This window comes from Acipenser ruthenus, chromosome 13 (genome assembly GCF_902713425.1).
Source record: "Acipenser ruthenus chromosome 13, fAciRut3.2 maternal haplotype, whole genome shotgun sequence".
NCBI lineage: Eukaryota > Metazoa > Chordata > Actinopteri > Acipenseriformes > Acipenseridae > Acipenser > Acipenser ruthenus.
This window is the reverse complement of record NC_081201.1, coordinates 11,578,458-11,600,256: the sequence shown is the minus strand read 5'-3', so window position 1 is coordinate 11,600,256 and position 21,799 is coordinate 11,578,458. Positions and strand designations below refer to the sequence as shown.

The following is a 21,799-nucleotide window of genomic DNA, read 5'->3' as shown; positions in this document are numbered from 1 at the left end:
GTGATATTTTGAAATTTACCTATTTCCAATGAGAAACTGGGTGAATTTGTGTCTTTTCGTTCACATAAAGTCAGAAAAAAACAACATATGAATCCAAATTAACATGTATTTATACTAAAGTAATACAAAAATGACTACAAAAGATTTAGAAGTGAGTAGTTTTTCGAGATTTACGATTATACTGTAAATCACTTTCACGAATCAGCCCCCAAATGTAGTCTCCCATCAAGTTCTCGTTATACTGTCCTTGGTAACGGCGTTCAAAGTCCAGTATATCCCGGTGGAAGCGCTCGCCTTGCTCCTCCGAGTACGCTCCCATGTTCTCCTTGAATTTATCAAGATGAGCATCAAGGATATGGACTTTGAGGGACATCCTACAGCCCATTGTGCCGTAGTTCTTCACCAGAGTCTCAACCAGCTCCACATAGTTTTCGGCCTTGTGATTGCCCAGGAAGCCCCAAACCACTGCGACAAAGCTGTTCCAAGCCGCTTTCTCCTTACTAGCTTCTTGGGGAATTCATTGCACTCCAGGATCTTCTTTATCTGTGGTCTGACGAAGACACCGGCTTTGACCTTTGCCTCAGGCAGCTTAGGGAAGAAGTCTTGAAGGTACTTGAAGGCTGCCGACTCCTTGTCTAGAGCTCTGACAAATTGTTTCATAAGGCCCAATTTGATGTGCATTGGTGGCATCAGCACCTTCCGGGGGTCCACCAGTGGCTCCCACTTGACGTTGTTCCTCCCCACAGAGAACTCGGTCCGCTGTGGCCAGTCCCGCCTGTGGTAGTGCGCCTTGGTGTCCCTGCTGTCCCAAAGGCAAAGATTGCAGGGAAACTTGGTAAAACCGCCTTGGAGACCCATCAGGAATGCCACCATTTTGAAGTCTCCTATGACCTCCCAGCCGTACTCATCATACTTCAAGGCGTCCAGCAAGGTCTTGATGCTGTTGTAATCCTCTTTGAGGTGCACCGAGTGAGCCAGGGGAAGAGACGGGTACTTGTTACCATTATGGAGCAGCACGGCTTTGAGGCTCCTGGATGAGCTGTCAATGAAGAGGCGCCACTCATTCTGGTTACAGGCGATTCCGATTGCCTCGAACAGACTGGTCACATTGTGGCAGAAGCAGAGCCCATCTTGACGGGTGAAGAAGCTGGAAAAAGGTTGGTGACGCTTCCTCTGATCTGCGACTTGCACACTTTCATCCAACAAGTTCCACTGCTTGAGCCTAGACGTCAAAAGCTCGGCATTGGACTTGGTGAGACCAAGATCTCTAATCAAGTCGTTGAGGTCTTTTTGGTTGGGGTAGTATGGGTTTCTCTCCTCAGCTCCACCTCTGAAATTGTCATCTGGATCTACAAAGTCTTCCTCGCTCTCTGACTTGCTGCTCTCTTCTAAAGACGGCTGCTCTCTCCGGAGGAGTGGGTACGGGGAGCTCATGGCAGTGTGGCACCGGGGCGATGGATGAAGGAAGGTCCGGATACGTGATAGCAGGTGCATTCTTGCCAGTCTGACGTTTGGAAGGGTCCACCATGCAGAAGTAGCAGTTGCTTGAGTGGTCAGTGGGTTCCCGCCAAATTCTTGGGATAGCGAACTTCATGGCTCTCTTTTCCCCTCTGTACCATCCTACAATAAATTATTTCACCCATGACTAATGTGTAAGAGATTCTCGCAACATTTTTCATATATGATATATTTTTTCAATAACATTGAAAATTGTAAAACAATTTAAAATTAAAAACTTTCACAATTTTAAAAAATTTAACAAATTTTATAACATAAAATTCCGAGCAACAATTGTCCATCTTACCTTCCAGAGTTTTTTTGCAGTGCTCACAGGTGAAATGAGGTGCCCAGGGTTTGTCTTGATCCCTGACAGGCATGCCGAAATATGCCTTGTAGGCCTCACACATCTTAGCAGATGCTTCCACAGAGTACTTTTTCGCTCTTGTCTTGATAAATTGGCTGCAGACATAGCAAAATGCATCTGCCGGATGCTTGCAGCCTCTTGATGCCATCTCAGAAAAATGCAGATATGTATCCACTTAGGCAGCTGGAACTAAACTGAACTGGTGGGCTTAAGGCCCCTGTATTTATACTACTATTTATATTACTGGAAAGTTCTAGAAAGTTCTAGAAGTTACTCCAAGTTTACTCAGCACTGAATCTATCTGGAATGTTCTGGAAAATAGGTAAATTTCAAAATATCACTGTCCTGGTCACAAAAGCAAAGTTTGTGGGGAATAATAGCCATTTTCTATACTTTTGAGGCATAAGCAATTAGGAAATAACACTTACTACCCAGGAACCAAAAAAAAAAAAAAAAAATTGTTACACGGTGTTATGTGCATACCATGTTTAAATGGTAATCTGGCTTTTTGTACATTTAACATGTTTTGACTACACGACAACTCTTAAATAATGAGTTGTTATCATCTGCAATAAATTCACCTGCTGTTTCATTTTTAAACTATTATTGTGTTATACTGTTATTTTAATGGCTTCTAACAGGCATCAGTGAATTGAAGAAGTTTTCACTGTGGAAATCTGGACAGTGGGAGAAACTGAAGTTCTGATAGAAATTTGGTCAGACACCAAATCCAAGTCGAACTGGACAAAACTCACAAAAATAGTAAAATATATTCAGTCTTAATTTACTTTGTCTAATGCTGACAGTAGGAGAATCGTGCAGAATGTAGGTCTGTAGGTATATTAATTAAATTAGCGAAGTGCCCCCCGTTTCACTGTGCCCTGACTCTTTGAAAGATTACTGCTATTATTCCACTTCATGTTTCATTGATAATCTCCACCTCACACTGCAGGTAGAAACGCTAATCAATATCTGCAAGAAAGAGGTAAATAGTTGTAGTTTACATTTTAAAATAAAGCGATTTTGTCATATTTAGCCTAAACATCATTATTTTTCACCGCATATTTTGGAATCATTAACAACTCCTGTCTGCTTTCATATACCAGTCTTCAGCACAGCCCAGTTTGCCATACTTGGTGAGCTTTGTTTTATTGAGAAATCATATGTGAGAATGCATTGGTGCATGAAGTGAATGTAGCCAACAAAATAATTCCATAACTCTTACAGGTTTTGTGCTTCCATTCCATACATAGGTCTCAAATGTGCAGCTTTGACAGAAACACATTTTAGTAAACATGGTTTTATTTTAAAACATGGTATCTGGTACTGCACTTAGTTAAAGAAATCTCTGTTTGCAGGCCTTGCTTTCAGTTAGTGTTGCATTTCCTTGGTCATTTTACCTGTAGGATGTAATTGTCCCCTCCCCTTCACTGGCACATTTGAGACTTATTTTGCTAATGGAGGTGCAAAAATGGTAATAAAGGATTTTGTTAGCTACAATCTCTAAGAAGATAGGCTGGAAGAAGATATTTTTATCCCAGAACAAAGAAGAATCAGGGGGGACATGAGTCTTTAAAATCTTAAAAGGAGTTGACAAAGTTAACCCAAACCAATACATTAAGCACAGTATAGAAACCAGGACCAGAGGACACAGTTGGAAATGAAGTGGAGACATCACCACATAATGGTGAGGGGATGGAATGGGTTACCTAGTCATGTTGCTGAAGGAGACACTTCACACAGAGTGGTGAGAGAATGGAATGGGTTACCTAGTCATGTTGCTGATGCTGAGTCACTTGGATCCTGTAAGACCCGACTTGACAAAGTTTTGAGATCACTTAGATGGGCTGAATGGCCTTCTCTTGTTTTTTCTTTTGTTCTGTAATATCTTAGGCATATTTTACAAAGGCATTTTTTAACTTTTTCCAAGTAGTTTTGGCTGTAGGACAGCACAGTAACTAGTGTCTCTGAAGATGTAAATCAAAGCAATGCATATGGGTCTGTTTTTTGCTCTTTTTGAAGAAGCAGACTGGTTATTGACTTAATTTTTTGTTTTAAAAGAAGACAAAATACAGGTATGTAGTGTTTTCAAAACAAGCCGGCGACTGGCGCAATCCACCTCCTATATTTGCACCGACTGCTATTCCTTTTGTTTTGATATCGTAAAAATATGTAACCACGTTCATATATAGAGGCTGTACGCCTTTAAGAAGAAAGGCATGATGGGATATCAACTGAAACCTTGACAGCTGATACAAATGCTTCAGTGCAGAGAGATGCATATTATTTACACCTGCAGAGCACGGTAACCCCAGTTTCATGCAACAGTTGTGATGATAAACAAATGTGTGTGAGTACTGTTGTGTAAAAAATGTGCTTAAATGAACAGCTTTCAAGAAATTTAGAACAAGAACAGCGAAAAATAAAAAATACATTTAAGGTTTGTGTGTTGCACATGTGCATTAAGAAAATGCACTGAAAACTTAACAGAAAGAAAATCATTTTAATGACGGGCTGTAGTGCAGCAAAAAGCAGAATAATTAAACAAAAAAGGAAGTTACTGTACCAAGCTGAATTAGTGTAGTGTACTGCTGATTATATATATATATATATATACAGTGCCTTGCGAAAGTATTCGGCCCCCTTGAACTTTGCGACCTTTTGCCACATTTCAGGCTTCAAACATAAAGATATGAAACTGTAATTTTTTGTGAAGAATCAACAACAAGTGGGACACAATCATGAAGTGGAACGAAATTTATTGGATATTTCAAACTTTTTTAACAAATAAAAAACTAAAAAATTGGGCGTTCAAAATTATTCAGCCCCCTTAAGTTAATACTTTGTAGCGCCACCTTTTGCTGCGATTACAGCTGTAAGTCGCTTGGGGTATGTCTCTATCAGTTTTGCACATCGAGAGACTGAAATTTTTGCCCATTCCTCCTTGCAAAACAGCTCGAGCTCAGTGAGGTTGGATGGAGAGCATTTGTGAACAGCAGTTTTCAGTTCTTTCCACAGATTCTCGATTGGATTCAGGTCTGGACTTTGACTTGACCATTCTAACACCTGGATATGTTTATTTGTGAACCATTCCATTGTAGATTTTGCTTTATGTTTTGGATCATTGTCTTGTTGGAAGACAAATCTCCGTCCCAGTCTCAGGTCTTTTGCAGACTCCATCAGGTTTTCTTCCAGAATGGTCCTGTATTTGGCTCCATCCATCTTCCCATCAATTTTAACCATCTTCCCTGTCCCTGCTGAAGAAAAGCAGGCCCAAACCATGATGCTGCCACCACCATGTTTGACAGTGGGGATGGTGTGTTCAGGGTGATGAGCTGTGTTGCTTTTACGCCAAACATAACGTTTTGCATTGTTGCCAAAAAGTTCGATTTTGGTTTCATCTGACCAGAGCACCTTCTTCCACATGTTTGGTGTGTCTCCCAGGTGGCTTATATGGATATCTTCAAGAAATGGCTTTCTTCTTGCCACTCTTCCATAAAGGCCAGATTTGTGCAGTATACGACTGATTGTTGTCCTATGGACAGAGTCTCCCACCTCAGCTGTAGATCTCTGCAGTTCATCCAGAGTGATCATGGGCCTCTTGGCTGCATTTCTGATCAGTCTTCTCCTTGTATGAGCTGAAAGTTTAGAGGGACGGCCAGGTCTTGGTAGATTTGCAGTGGTCTGATACTCCTTCCATTTCAATATTATCGCTTGCACAGTGCTCCTTGGGATGTTTAAAGCTTGGGAAATCTTTTTGTATCCAAATCCGGCTTTAAACTTCTCCACAACAGTATCTCGGACCTGCCTGGTGTGTTCCTTGTTCTTCATGATGCTCTCTGCGCTTTAAACTGACCTCTGAGACTATCACAGTGCAGGTGCATTTATACGGAGACTTGATTACACACAGGTGGATTCTATTTATCATCATTAGTCATTTAGGTCAACATTGGATCATTCAGAGATCCTCACTGAACTTCTGGAGAGAGTTTGCTGCACTGAAAGTAAAGGGGCTGAATAATTTTGCACGCCCAATTTTTCAGTTTTTTATTTGTTAAAAAAGTTTGAAATATCCAATAAATTTCGTTCCACTTCATGATTGTGTCCCACTTGTTGTTGATTCTTCACAAAAAATTACAGTTTCATATCTTTATGTTTGAAGCCTGAAATGTGGCAAAAGGTCGCAAAGTTCAAGGGGGCCGAATACTTTCGCAAGGCACTGTATATATATATATATATATATATATATATATATATATATATATATATATATATATATATATATAATTTCAAGAATTTTGGAACGCCTTGACTAGATTGTGCTAATGAAAATATGAGAAAAATAGTGAAATAAAATATATGTATTTGCTGTGGTGTATTTATATCAAATAGCAGAATGAACCCGCTGCAATTTAAACTTGTTTTTACTGAAAAGTAAATGGTAACATGTAATCATAAGAGATCTCTGTGTTACATGCTGTCAGATCAGGACTTGACTAATGCTGAGCATCTTACAACTGTACACAGTTAAAGGTGCAGTCACCAATTCCACACACATTTTCAGCCAGCCTTGTATTGCAGGGGCCTTAATGCTCCAGAAGTCTATGTTTCTTCTTGTTGATCTTGCCTTGCTGTGAGCAGTGCTGAAATAAAACTCCTTCATTGCACTAATGGAGTACTTTATCAGACACTACAGGCAGACCGCTACTAGTTACCACATGCTTAAACCATCCAAAATTGCACCAGAATGCACCATTTTAATCCCTTTTTCAAAAAAACACCCTCCTCCAAAACTCTCCCCCGTTGGCCCTATGATCCATGATAAGATTGGTGCCCTCTACTACCTTGTAAGTGCCACATACCTCAAAACTAATTGAAAACCCTGGGTATGGTTACATTTTTATATGAGCTGTTTCGATTTTTTTCTCCTTTAGGCTGAAAACTGTCTTGAAGCGACGATACAAACAATAACATGACCAAACTGTGACTGTAGCTGGTGCATCATATTTGCAGCTCCCTGTATATGAGTAAAGCCGTGTTATCAGACACGCAGCTGAGCCACAGCAAGGACAACTGGGATGCATTATCTGCCCATCAGAGACTGCGAGGATCTGAAGCGTGTGCCCTTGTAACAGGAATGTTGAAAAGGCAGATACATTGTATATTTCACAACCCAGAATGTGTGAAATGATCACAAACAGACTTTGAAAATAGATAATAGATTATGCATTTAGTGCATTTTATTATAATCTTCCAGTGGACAGATGGGATTGTATTTTAGTCAGGGAAGCAAGTCTTGTAGTCAGTAAAATGGAGACATTTTAAACTGTCCTGCTGCAAATAACAGTGATAGTAGGAATTAAGAAAAGTAATCGTAGATTCAACCCTGCTTACTTCAAGTTTGGGTTTTCATTTATTGAGGACCACAAGGGTGAATGCATGCCGGCATCTGCTTTCATTAACAAATGAAAGCCTAAAACCATGAAAACTACTCAGGCAATTGGAGACAATCACCTAAGCTATAAAGACAAGCCACTTTTTTCCAACAAAAAAGCAAAGATTTGGAAACGTTACAAAAAATTAGTGAGCGTGGATATAGTGTCCAGGAGCAAGCATTGGACGCCTCTTACCTTGTTGCACAGTGCATTGCGATATGTAAAAAACTCACACAATCACTGAGGAGTTCATTTTACCTGAAATATTAATAATAATAATAATAATAATAATAATAATAATAATAATAATAATAATAATAATAACTTTAATTTAAATACAGCGCCTTTCATACTGAAATGTCCCAAGGTGCTGCACAATTAAAATGTCCAAGATAGAAATTAATTTACAAACATTGTAAACTTAAATACAAACAAGATAATATAGTCCAAATACATTGGTGCAAGCATAAAAACAAGATTATTATTATTTTTTTTTAAATCTCAAATTTCATATTTCAGAACCTAGGACACTTAAGAGTAGAAGACAGCCTAAAAGTTTTAAACTGAGAAACTGAAGTAGAATTTTGTATGCAGCTGAGCAGAGTTCCATAAGGAAGGGGCAATGCAACTAAAGCTGCGCCCACCAAGAGGAATACGCTTGGGTGAAATGCAGTTAAGAAGTCCTGACTTGGAAGACCTAAGCTGTCTCCCAGGGATATATGGGCTAAGAAGGTCCATGATGTAAGAAGGACCCTGACCATGTAGGGCCTTGTATGTCAGCAGCAGAATCTTGAAAGTGGCACGGAAACAGACCGTTAGCCAATGCAAACACTCAAGAACAGGAGTAGCGTGTTCCGTCCGACTAGTGCCCATCAAGATTCGAACTGCTGCAAAGCTGTAAATGATTGATAGAGCGAGCAAGAAGACCAGCAAAAAGGGCATTGCAATAAACAAGATGTGACAAAGGCATGAACAAGGGGCTCAGCATCCCTGGGAGACAGGAAAGGACACATTCTAGAGATTCTCTTTAGGTGGAAGAACCCTGCCTTCATCACTGTATAAATGAGATGTGTGTGTCAAACGTTAACCTAGAGTCTAACGGAACACCTAAACTTCGGACCACCGAGGAAGCATTGAGGGAACAAGCACTAAAAGAGCAAGAAAACCCAGGGAGAGAGTAAAGCTGGGGTTTAGACCCTACTACCAGCAACTCAGTTTTGTTAGCATTGACATCCATACTTCAACATCAGCCAAACATGCAGATAGAACCGCTACAGTATTCATTTTAAAATAAATGTGGGAGTGTGGCAAAGTGGGTGGTGAGGGGTAGCTGTGTAGCAGTGATGCGGTGCAGGAGTAATGAGCAGACAACGGTAGTCCAGTGGAAAAATAGGCTTTATTTGCCAGCACTGGTCTAGTGCTCAAAATAATAAGCCCGGCAATACACAACGATGTGTAAAGCTCGGGCTGACAAAACACAGGATACAGTCCTGAACAAAAGAAACAAGAATACGGTCACCCGTCTCGGGTGCGTGCAGTCGTGATTGTGGTGAGTGAATACACAGGACGTTGTGACAGTACGTGAGGAGGTGATCCGGCTTGTGTTCGCCCAGTGCGACAGCTCCGGATATGTTCTAGCTGTCTGGTGATTCGGAAACAAGACAGACAGTTAGTTTTCAGCCACTCCAGCACACAAACACACACACACAGCTCTTTTAGAGCAGAACAGATTTTTAGGTCCTTCTCGGTCCTTGGTTTAACCCAAACGAAGGAAAAGAACAGCGTTACCCCGGCCCCTATATGTAATCCCGCATGATATCTAGGTAAACGGTTGCAGCTGCCTTTTACTTGCAGCTGCCCCTCGTTTACCTGTCAAATCAATACGGTCTTACAACAGAGTCTCGCTTCCTTCCAGGCTGACCCACTTTCCGGTCCCGGAAACGAACTGTCAGGCCAGCCCTTCCAGATACTTCTCCTCCCGTTCTTTAGCGCCCTCACAGGTCGGGAGGAAGATTTATCACCAGAACTCATTGTATTTCTGTCACATATCCCACCGCTCAGAGTGGAGCCGAAGGAACACTCGGCTAAATCTACCTTTCCCATTGCTCCCCCCTCCCGGGAAAAATAATCCGCATTTTGGTGGTCTTTCCCCGCACGGTGTACCATATGGTACATGAAGGGCTGCAATGCCAGATACCACCGAGTTATCCGGGCATTGCTGTCCTTCATTGTGCTTAACCACTTGAGTGGGGCGTGGTCTGTGACAAGATCAAATGAGTGTCCCAGCAGGTAGTATCGTAAAGAGTGAGTAGCCCATTTAATGGTTAAACACTCTTTTTCTACTACGGAGTAGTTGCGTTCCCGAGGTAACATTTTTTTGCTTATGTACAATATCGGGTGTTCTACTCCAGCTACTTTTTGGGACAAGACTGCACCCAACCCTACATCCGAGGCGTCGGTGTGGAGGATGAATCTCTTGGTGAAATCTGGGGTAATAAGAGTGGGGGCCTGGCAAAGTTTACGCTTAATCGTATCAAACGCCCCCTGACACTCAGCTGACCATTTAATTAAATTTGGCGCACTCTTTTTGGTGAGGTCGACTAACGGGTTAACCACTGTGGCGTACTCGGGGATGAAGCGGCGGTAATAACCGGCTAAGCCCAGTAGTGACCTCACCTGAGTCTTGGTTTTGGGGATCGCCGCATCAACCAAAGCCTGGATTTTGGTGACCACAGGTCTCACCCTTCCATTCCCCATTAAAAATCCCAAATATTGAGTCTCTGTCTTGGCAAACGCACATTTCCTCAAGTTAGCTGTCAGCCGGGCTGCCCTTAGAGACTGAAGAACGGCTGCAACCCTAGCCAAATGCTCTCGCCAGGTGGAGCTGTAAATCACCACGTCATCAATATACGCTGCTGCATATTCATGATGTGGGCGTAAAACCTGGTCCATCAGTCTCTGAAAGGCAGCGGGCGCACCATGTAGCCCAAATGGCATGGTTTTAAAGTGGAACAGCCCCTCGGGTGTTGAAAATGCGGTTTTCTCTCTGGAGCTGCGGGTTAGAGGGATTTGCCAGTATCCCTTCGTCAGGTCCAGAGTGGAAATAAACCTCGCTTTTCCCAGTCTGTCTAAAAGTTCGTCGACCCGAGGCATGGGATACGCATCGAACTTGGCAATAGCATTCACCTTTCTGAAATCTACGCAGAAGCGGTTGGTGCCGTCCTTCTTAGCCACTATTACAATAGGACTGCACCACTCGCTCCTGGAAGGTTCAATCACTCCAAGCTCGAGCATATCCCATACCTCTTTGCGAACGCCACTTCGTCGACTTTCCGGGATCCGGTACGGTCTCTCTCGCACTGTGACACCTGGAGGAGAGATAATGTCATATTCAACTAAGTTCGTCCTGCCGGGCACATCAGAAAAAACATCACTGAACTCCTCAATAAGCTTACGCAGCTCTCTTTGCTGATCCGGAACTAATTGTTCCCCCATTGAAATCGCTCTTGTGCTCGGGGTCTCTGGACAGGGACCTAAATCATCCTCCATATTGCCTGGGGCTATAAATAAGACCTCTCTTGCCTGCCAGGGCTTCAACAAATTAATGTGGTAAATTTCACGTTCATTCCGGCGATCGGGCTGTCTAATTTCATAATTTACTTTCCCTATAGCCCGAATCACCTCATACGGCCCCTGCCATTTAGCACACAGTTTTGACTCTGATGAGGGAAGTAGCAGCATTACCTTGTCCCCTGGTCGAAAGGTTCGAATCCGTGCATTTTTGTTATAATGCTGCTCTTGTCGGTGCTGAGCCGATCTGAGGTTGTCTTGGGCCAAACGACCGACCAAATCCAGGCGATCTCTGAGTAGGAGCACATACTTCACCACATTTTTAGACGAGCCTTTGTGCTCCTCCCACCCCTCTCTCAGCAGGTCGAGAATGCCGCGAGGCTGCCGGCCGTACAGGAGCTCAAAGGGGGAGAACCCCGTTGAACTCTGCGGCACTTCTCTCACTGCAAAAAGGAGGTAGGGGAGAAGTGATGCCCAATGTTTCTGCTCTTGTGTTACAAATCGCCTCAGCATCGACTTTAAGGTCTGATTAAAACGTTCCACCAGACCGTCCGATTGTGGATGATAAACGGACGTCCTGATGGGACGTATTTTTAATATTTTGTACACCTGCTGTAACGTATTGGACAAAAAATTTGTTCCGTGATCGGTCAAAATCTCCTTGGGGATCCCTACTCTGGCCATAATCTGCGCTAACTCGGTGGCTATTGCAGCGGCACTAGTGGACCTCAATGGAACTGCCTCCGGGTATCGCGTTGCATAATCCACCACTACTAAAATGTGCGTATACCCGGAGTCAGAAGGTAGCAAAGGGCCGACTATGTCCATTGCAATGCGCTCGAAAGGAGTGGAAATAATCGGCAGTGGGACCAAAGGGGCGGGGCGCACTCGACCCGGCGCTACTCGCTGGCAGTCTGGGCATGTGGCTACATATTTCGACACATCAGTATGAAGACCTACCCAATAGAATCGAGCCAATATCCGTTCCCTCGTCTTCTCGGCTCCGAGGTGCCCCGCAAAAGGGATATCATGCGCCAGCCTCATGACCTCCAGCCGACAAGACGGGGGAACCAACAATTGTGTTACAGGCTGTCCTGTGCCCGCGGCTAGGTTTACCCTATACAGTAATTGCCCCTTGATACTGAAGTGTGGATATACTAGCGCCCCAGCGCCGTCAACATCCTTACCTTCAATGGACCGGACCCGTCCCCAAGCGTGCACCAGTGACGGGTCGTTATGTTGGCCCCACACTAGGTCCGCGCTTGAGTACCACGGGTCCGGTACATCGAGAGGGGCTGGAATAACATCTGCTCTAGTCGGTCCAGTAACCTCGCTCTCTCGGTCACACTGCGTTCCCACTCCCTTCGACTGGCGTTTGTTACCATTGCAGCACTCTCCCACCAGACCCCAGCCTTGTCTCAACAACGCTCCCTCCCATTTTGCGGTCCGTCTCTCCTTATTCGTTTTTCTAGGACGGAAAAGAGGGGAAAACATTTCAGTGTGAAAAGGAAACACATCACCAATCCGTTCCTTTTTTTTTTTCTCTGCCACGTTTACGTGTGTGGCTGAGACTGCCATTTTTTCCATCAATTCTTTGAATTTTGGCCAGTCTCGGCCCAGAATAACTGGGTGTGGCAACCTTTCCGCCACCCCAACTACCAGGTGACGTTTTATCGGTCCTACCGATAAATATACTTTTAATGTGGGGTATGCCGCCGTGTCTCCATGGATACAGGAGATGGCCACCTGACCTCGTGGCCGCCACGACACACCGCCCAGGAGAGCTGTCCTAATCAAGGTTTGCTCACACCCTGTGTCCACTAATGCGTGGGTTTTCACATTCCCTAACACCACATTAATCAGACAAGGCCCCTCCCGACCATTTTCCCCACGCTTACCAGTCTCAGGTGCCCAATTGCACGCGGCCACGTCACACTCCATGGCAGCGGGGCATGACCTGGCCAGATGTCCCGGCTGGTGGCACCTAAAACAGATAGGAGGGACAGAGGGGGCATGGGTTAGAAATCTGTCCCGCTGCTGGTATGGCAACGGGGCAGGGGCAGCACCTCTACCCCAGCTGGGGGCCAACCTTGATCTCCATGGGGGGGAGGCAAGGGGGCCCAATGGGGTCGGTGCTCTGGGAGGTCTGGGTCCCTGGAACGAGGGGGGTGGTGGCGATGATGTTGGAGGAGAGGGAGAGAGAGCGCGGCTGCTCCGAAGGGCAGGGGCGGACAGGATCCCGATCCGGGCAGAGGTCAGGGAGTCCTCAAAATCTTCGGCCAATTTGACCGCCTCCTCCAGGGTGTCGGGGTTGTGGCGCCGTATCCACGCCTGGGTTTCGGCGCCGACCACATGGCAGAACTGTTCTACCACAATGGCTTCCCCCATCTGCTGGACGGTCTTCTTCCCGGGGGTCAGCCAATGCACCATGTGGTCGCACAACCTCTCCGCAACCACCCTGGGGCGTGTCTCCGGGGCTCTCCGGTACTCCCGAAACCGCGCCCGGTGGGTCTCGGTAGTAATGTTGAGTCGGCGGAGGATAGCCTGCTTGACCAGGTCATACTCGGTGGCGTGCTGGTCACTCATGGCCTGGTAAGCTGCCTGAGCCTCCCCAATCAGGCAGGGTCCCAATTGGCTGGCCCAGAACTCCCGCGGCCAAGCCGCCGCGGTAGCCAGCCGCTCGAATGCCACCAAGTACGCCTCCGGGTCATCCTCCGCCGACATCTTCATCGCCCGTGCCTTTGGGGGCGACATCACCGGTGTTGTAGTCGGGGTCGTTACCGCAGCCACGGCCAGTCCTACCCGTTCAATGAGCGCTGTATAGCGCTCCTCCCTCCTTCTCTCCTCTGCGTCCCGTCTGCTCTCCAGTGCCTGCAGCAGCTCCGCCAGCGCGTCGCGGTCCATGATCCCACTTCTGACACCACGTGTGGCAAAGTGGGTGGTGAGGGGTAGCTGTGTAGCAGTGATGCGGTGCAGGAGTAATGAGCAGACAACGGTAGTCCAGTGGAAAAATAGGCTTTATTTGCCAGCACTGGTCTAGTGCTCAAAATAATAAGCCCGGCAATACACAACGATGTGTAAAGCTCGGGCTGACAAAACACAGGATACAGTCCTGAACAAAAGAAACAAGAATACGGTCACCCGTCTCGGGTGCGTGCAGTCGTGATTGTGGTGAGTGAATACACAGGACGTTGTGACAGTACGTGAGGAGGTGATCCGGCTTGTGTTCGCCCAGTGCGACAGCTCCGGATATGTTCTAGCTGTCTGGTGATTCGGAAACAAGACAGACAGTTAGTTTTCAGCCACTCCAGCACACAAACACACACACACAGCTCTTTTAGAGCAGAACAGATTTTTAGGTCCTTCTCGGTCCTTGGTTTAACCCAAACGAAGGAAAAGAACAGCGTTACCCCGGCCCCTATATGTAATCCCGCATGATATCTAGGTAAACGGTTGCAGCTGCCTTTTACTTGCAGCTGCCCCTCGTTTACCTGTCAAATCAATACGGTCTTACAACAGAGTCTCGCTTCCTTCCAGGCTGACCCACTTTCCGGTCCCGGAAACGAACTGTCAGGCCAGCCCTTCCAGATACTTCTCCTCCCGTTCTTTAGCGCCCTCACAGGTCGGGAGGAAGATTTATCACCAGAACTCATTGTATTTCTGTCACAGGGAGTCATCTGCGTAGGAGTGAAAATGTAACCCATGCTGCTGTGTAACATCTCCCAATGCCATATACATGTTAAAAAGGACAGGGCCATGAACAGAACCCTGTGGGACTCCATGAGCTACTTGAGTGGTAGAAGAATTAGAACCAGCACAGGACATGTACTGATGTGGATCTGACATGTATGAGTGGAACCATTCAAGAGCAGACCCCCTCACACTCACCAGATAGTCAAGGTGTTCCAAAAGAATCTGATGGTCAATAGTGTAACACAGCCATAATGTCTAGAAGAACTAGAACTGATAGATCACCGTCATCAGCATTGAGAAGAAAGTCGTTGATAACCCTAACCAACGCAGTTTCAGTACTATAAAAAAAAAACAACTCTGTAGAACAAACATAAAAGGAAGGATGGACATGTTTCCTAATGTGTCTAGAAATGAAAAACTGGGAAGATTCTACTGTCCGGGAAGCACTGAAGAAAACGATCAGTAATCACTTAACTAAATTATACACTAGATTCTGTGATTACTTTCCAAACGAGCAAGTCAAGGTTGAAGAATGGGTTCGCAATCCATTTGGAGTTGTGTTGGAAAACGTGAGTCTTTCACAGGTTTGGTGCAGCGCTGCAAGTGAATAGCCTGCTCTTGCTTGCCATGCTATTAAAGTTATTTATCCTTTCAGCACTACATACTTGTGTGAAACAGGATTCTCTTCCTTGAGTCAGCTGAAAAATAAAAGCAGGAGCATGACCTTTGTTTAGCGCTGGCTTCAATTCCACCAGACTCTGATAAACTAATAGAGAAGCAAGCTCAGGTTTCTCATTGAGTGGAACCTAGGATTTATACAACAGAATCTAAGTACTGTGTGTTAATATTTTCTGCATTTAGTATGTATTATGTTAATGTGCATATTACATGTAATCGGTAAGAAGTATTTAGTAAGCCAGATGTTTTTTACAGCCGTGACTGGCCATCGATGTTTACAATGGGTCCTGAGCAAAAAAAAGGTTTAGAAACATTGGTACATGTGATTCAGGGAAGATGTTAAAGATTCATATTATACAGGTAACAAACATATGTAACCCATGCACACACATAAAGAGTGCCCTCAATACTTGAAAGGGTTAATATATTGGTATAGTATAATAGTTGTCGTGACTTATAGTAACCTTTGACTTGCTTTCAGACAATGCTTGGTTACTTCAGGACTTTGCTAATTGTCAGCTGACCAATGCTAATACAGTGTGGTTGTCGTGGATTGCACTAGCAGAAAGGAAGTTCACTTTCTCATATTGTTTCTTAATTCTTGATATTCAGATTTGGAACTTGTCAAACTTTATAATACAAACCACAATGTATTTGGAATGATATCTCCTCGGTTGAAAAATAGTTAAGTCATGAAAATAAGTAAAGCATTGCTGGGAAAGTCATAAAAAAAGTGATGGATTAAAAAAAAAAAACGTGCAGAGGCACAATTGTGTATGCTTGCCAGAGATTCCAAAGACCTTTCCCACGTTTATGGGTGCTCAGCGCAAAGAACTTTGTCGTTTCTAATTTTTGGTTTAAAACTACATACAAATGATTGGCCAAAGAACTCCAGGCATCTTTAGTACATATTTTGTGGTAAATAGACTACCTCATATTTGGGTTTTGTTCATCCATAACATTCAATCATGAATTATGAGATAAATTCTGAGAATTCTGGGCCCAATTTGAAAAGCTTTAATAATGATTTATGTAAAATTAAACAAATGTTTTATAAGCTTGAAGCAGTTATGACAATAAGCTGGCCATGTGCCAGTACAGTTTCATTAATATCAGCTTCATTTAATCTGCTAAAGTTGTGTTTATTTCCCTCAGCTTTGCAGGGACACTGTCCTCTACACCAACCCTGCCCCATACACTCATTTTAACTCAGATTTGGGGACAATCTCATTTTATTAAAAGCAACACAGCAGTGCTACCAAGAGGGAGGAGACACAGCACATAAAATAATGCTAATAAAATGCACATCTTGCATTATAAATATTTAGAGACAGTAAGTGGTTAATTTAGGCCCCTTGTACAATGTCAGGGAATCATCTTGGATTGAATCTGCCACAGATTGATCAAAACCCTGAGTAACGTAGCCTAATGTAGGAATTGTTTTATTTCCCAACAGAAATGGCAAAGAAGGTTCTTCATCCTCTACGAACATGGGCTACTGCGCTACGCTCTGGATGAGATGGTAGGTGTCGGGGGTTCTTTTTTATTGATGTTGCTACTATAAACTGCATTTATTTTGTATAATTTTTTAGGGCAGCATTGTGGTGGTTAGGGCTCTGGACTCTTGACTGCAGGGTCGTGGGTTCAATCATAGATGGGGGACACTGCTGCTGTACCCTTGAGCAAGATACTTTACCTAGATTGCTCCAGTAAAAAAAAAAAAACAACTGTATAAATGGGTAATTGTATGTAAAAAATAACGTAATTGTATGTAAAAATAATGTGATATCTTGTAACAATTGTAAGTCGCCCTGAATAAGGGTGTCTGCTAAGAAATGAATAATAATAATTTAAATGTTATTCAACCTTAATAATGAATTACAATTAGTTTTTTAAGTGTTACATACTGTGTATTATAGAAGTTGTTATATTGTAGTGTTATGTTGTGATAGTTCAAATAGTATTTCATAGCAGAATTTCATTCCTGTCTTTGTAATTGAGTTATGGATAAATGGTTCCTTGCAATATTTTATAATGTTCCTTGTTTGTTTATACATTCTTGTGGCCAAGTGCCTGCCTGAGCGTATTTTGTGTTTTATGTTGCATGTGGTGTGTTAATGTTGGTGTATATGCATTGGTGCATAGGGATTGCACAATCGTTTTATCTGCATGTGAAGTATGTAACAATATGTGAGCACAGGGAGTGCACAGATTAGTTCACATGCTGGGATTCAAGTGAATGATTAATTAGTAATTGAATCCCAGCACAGCTGTGTATATTTGTTTTCATGCACACAGGGTTGGGTGTTCAGAGAGAGAGAGAGAAAGAGAGAGAGAACAATTGCTATTCGTGCTGAAACAGTTCAGCACAATACTTGTTTTGGTTCATCCCGTGTTTGTTTGTCTGTCTGTTTGTTTTGGCCCTTGTGCCCTTTTGTTTGTGTTTGTTAAAAGTCTGTAAGTTTGATTCACCGTCCGTTTATCCTTTAATAAATACCGAGTGCAGCCATTGCCCCATATTCACTCTGTGTGTTTCTGTTCCGTGTCTGACGGTACAGCCATCCTGGTGACAATGCTATAGCTTGGTTCCAGATTTGTTTATATTCCTATTGGTGTGTGTTCGTCTTTCAAATATTGAACTCATATTTGCAATTAGTGAAGCGGACAATATAATTCTAATAACATTGGAAATATGCAGCAATAATCTCCTTCAATGTTTGCAATTCCACAGCATATGGGTTAGGTTAGGGTTCAGCCCAGTTTCTTTTTTACATAGTCAACATCTTCCGTCTTTGTCGGGGATGCATTTTCTGTAGTTTTTCTGCCGTAAAGTTTATTTTGTACTGCACATGGGGTCGCCTTTTTATTTTTAAAAACTCTCCATTAGTCAGACACTGATAGACCAAAAATGGTTCTGATACTGAATTTACTAAACTGGCCCCTCCCAAGCCTAACACTATTCACGAAATAGGATTGGTTTGGATCATAGTCACAAACTAAGGAGGGGGTGACATTACAGAATGAGTATTTCATGTTTGAAACAAACCTCTGGTCCTGTATGGTACTAGTTTTCAAAACCACTGCTTGTTTTATAAATTACTTCGAGACAACTGATTCAGTTAATTTGTAAATTGTCAGAATGCTCTGGCTGCAACAAGGTCACTGATATGGCTGGTTCAGTCAAACATTTCCACCACCTCTGCTGTATAATATAATCCTGCTGGGGTTTACAGCAGCTGTTTTAAACAGTAGTACTGCAGGACCTGTAATGAGTTTGAGGGCTGTGTGATAGTCAGGTGTTCCAGTGGAATTCAGAACAGGCACACAGAGTGGTTCCCTTTCAAGTACGAAATGTAACCATTACTGTATAGGTATTTACCTCTAAAGACCCGAAACCGAATAAGATATATCAAAGATGCTTGCAGAGCCTGTGATGCAGTCATGGCCCGCCCCCGAAGGCATAAAAGGACTGTGCTCACAGATCTCAGTGCCATTTTAACTTTCAAGAACTGACCTGACATGAGAGCCTGGTTCAGATAAGTACTTGTTGCCTATCTCATTATTGTGTTTACACAATATGAAGTGATATGATATGCTGTGTTAGTATTCTAATTGCGCGTATATTGTGCACTATAGCCTGTTGCTTGTTACGTCCCCCTGCAGCCTTGTGCTCCGCATGAAGCCAGCGGCTTCAGGCGCTCCTTCCCAGGGATCCAGCATCATAAGTTGGCAGACTTTGTGCTCTCCCCCCAGGCTGGAGCACCAGCAGGAGTTAATTAATTTTCTCGTTTTAAAAATGAGACGTTTATTATATTAACTGTATTTGTTTAATGTTCTCTTGTGTATATTTCTGTGTTTTTTTTACAGATACGACACGCACAGCAGCTGAGCTCAGCAGTGCTGTGCAGGACAGAGATACACGCTTCGGTTGAGTGCAATCTCATCCACAGTGTCTTGCTGCTGTTTTTGTGACTGCCTTTTGCATCACCATTACGAAGGCTGTTTGTACCTCTACCAAGCAGGCTTCCCTCAGTCTTGTGTGTGGTACTGACTGAGTGGTTTTGCCAGTGGCTTGTACAGGTGGGCATCCCTGTACATTGCTACCCACGGTGACTGCGAATTGGTGGGCCCATAGCATACCGGTACCGAGGTCACGGACCCCCTCTGTTCCCGACCCGGTGCCGTTCTTATTCCGACATAGTGCTAAAGTCAACGCACCAACCTGGTACCGGTTCCAACCCGGTACTGTACCGGTACCGAACTGACCCGGTACCAACCCAGTTTCTACCCAGTCCTACACAGCAGCTACCGACTGGTGCTCACGTTCCCAGTCCGGTACCAAACTGGTCTCATTCGGGTCTCATTCGTAGCTATCTATAAGCAGATTGAGGCAGCACCTGTACATCTCTATACTGTACACTGCATTGCTTGCTTCTTGCATCATGCCCGGGTTCCATCCCTGTGAGACACACAAGGCCAGCCTGCCTATTGAGGACAAGCACAGCAGATGCTCTTACTGCCTGGGGCCAGAGCAGGCCAAGGAGGCACTGGCTATCTGCAGTTTCTGCAAGTTTTGTATACCTTTCTCCAGGCGCACGCTTGAGAAATGTCTCTCCCACAGCACTACAGAGCGTTCTGTGTACTCCCTCAGTTGCCGCCTTGGTCCAGGCACCTAATTTAGCTCTTCTGTCCACGGACACTACTTGCCACAGCAAGCAGTGCTGGTTCTCAGAGGTGATCCTCTAGCGTGCCTATTCAGCCAGTGCGTTCGTCTCATGGCTAGGCAATTATAATAGCATTCTGGTAGCCTACCAGTCCTATTTGCTGAGATCTCTCTCTTACAGTCACAGGCCCTCACCACAGCAGCTGGATGAGCTGCGCCTGGTTAATAAGAACCTGCTCCATGTGTCAAAGCTCAATGGGCAGGCTGTAGGCAGGAGCCTGGCTGCGCTGGTAGCCACCCGCAGGCATCTTTGACTTTTCCAGGCACACGTCCCTGACGGGGACAAAGCACTGCTGTTAGACGCCCCGATTACACCAGGGCATATGTTTGGTCCCGCGGTGGACGAGATACTGCAGCGCTCTCACTGTGCGTAAACCAGTGGCAAACTGGCGCCCCAGCAACCTCAAAGACCGGCACAGCTGGCTGCCAGAGGTGATATTCAGAAGCCACAAGCTGAGCAGTAGCCCTAAGCCCTAGGAGTTTGCTGCCACAGGCCTAGGGCCCCTTTTCATGAAGCTATCTTGAGTACTGGCGTCAGTGCACCACGGACATCTGGGTGCTTACTACTGTTCAAACCAGCTACTCAATGCAGTTCAAGCAAGGTCCCCCTCCCTTTCGGGGTGTGATTACTACATCAGTCATGGACCCGCAAGACGCCACTGTGGTGTCTCAGGAGGTAGCAGCTCTGCTGTAAAAATGGCTATTCATATGCTACACCCCCTCCAGTTGGAGGAAGGGTTCTTCTCCAGGTACTTCCTAGTGCCCAAGCGGGATGATGGCCTCAGACTGATCCTTAATCTCAGACAGGTAAACCTGCATCTGAGCCGAAAGAGGTTCAAAATGTTAGCAATGCAACAGCTGTTGCAGTCAATCAGGCCAGGCAACTGGTTCACCATGGTGGACCTAAAAGGCGCCTATTTCCACATCCCATTAAAACCAGCGCATATAAAGTATCTGCCGTTTGCTTTTCAGGGAACAGCGTACAAGCTCCTTGTGCCTTCTCGGTGTGCATGGAAGCTATCCTAGTCCCATTGAGACTCAAAGGAGTCAGAGTGCTCAATTATCTGGATGACTGGCTCATTTGTGCCCAGTCTCCAGCAGAGGCCCACGTGGAACTTGTCACCGGCCAACTTTAACGGTTGGGCCTTTACTGTGAATCATGTGAAGAGCCAGATCACACCTTCTCAGACAGCCTATCTAGGAGTGTGCTTGGATTTCAGGTCCATGCTGTCCACTCTGAGAATAGCCGTCTGTTTGGAGCTCTTTCAGCTCAACAGAGCGCTCACTGTAGTGACATTCCAGAGACTTCAGGGCTTGATGGCTTCCCAGACCCTTCCATTGGGTCTCCTGCGCATGCGCCTTTTCTGCAGGTCTGGTTCAACAGTAGGGTTTTTCATCCCTCGTCAATGTTTTAGAGATGCAGGCAAATTACCTGGCCTTGCAGAAATTTTTGCAGGAGGTTTGAGGGAGACATGTGCTTGTCAGTACAGACAACACAACAGTGGTTGCTTACATCAAGCACGGTAGCGGTCTCAGGTCGCCCAGCCTCCATCGTGTGGCCTGCAAGCTTTTGCTCTTGGCACATTAGAACCTCCTCAGTCAGGCATGTGGGACCTTATGGCATCCCGACCTATCAAGCCTGCAGCTCTGGGTCTGGCCCCTGAATGGCTGCATTTGAGCCATCTGGGTCTGTCCAATAGGGTTATTGACACCCTACAAAATGCCAGAGCAGCGTCCACACATTCCCAGTACGGGTACAAGTGGGGCGTCTTTCAGACGTGGTGTCTGCCTCATGGGTTCGACCCCACGACTTGTCCCATGGCAGTTGTACTACAA

The 21,799-nt window shown here is 44.7% G+C and overlaps 2 protein-coding genes across 6 annotated transcripts in view; one reads left to right on the top strand and one right to left on the bottom strand.

The window, feature by feature from the left end:
• Positions 1-21,799, top strand: part of LOC117418224 (myosin phosphatase Rho-interacting protein-like) — a 199,808-nt gene that overhangs the window by 14,848 nt on the left and 163,161 nt on the right. For all 5 annotated transcript variants that reach the window (XR_009330822.1, XM_059035674.1, XM_059035675.1 and 2 more), the window contains exon 3: positions 16,697-16,762. Coding sequence is in view for 4 of the 5 variants with exons in the window: in XM_059035674.1 (XP_058891657.1) it covers positions 16,697-16,762 (66 nt within the window). In the remaining variant the exon portion in view is untranslated. The remainder of the gene's footprint in view (positions 1-16,696; positions 16,763-21,799) is intronic.
• LOC131740202 (uncharacterized) lies at positions 8,627-13,790 on the bottom strand. Its single transcript, XM_059035676.1, has 2 exons — positions 12,768-13,790; positions 8,627-8,941 (listed from the first exon to the last, which is right to left on the bottom strand). Exons 1-2 carry the CDS (start codon positions 13,771-13,773, stop codon positions 8,934-8,936), a joined length of 1,014 nt encoding a protein of 337 aa, XP_058891659.1. The 5' UTR covers positions 13,774-13,790; the 3' UTR covers positions 8,627-8,933.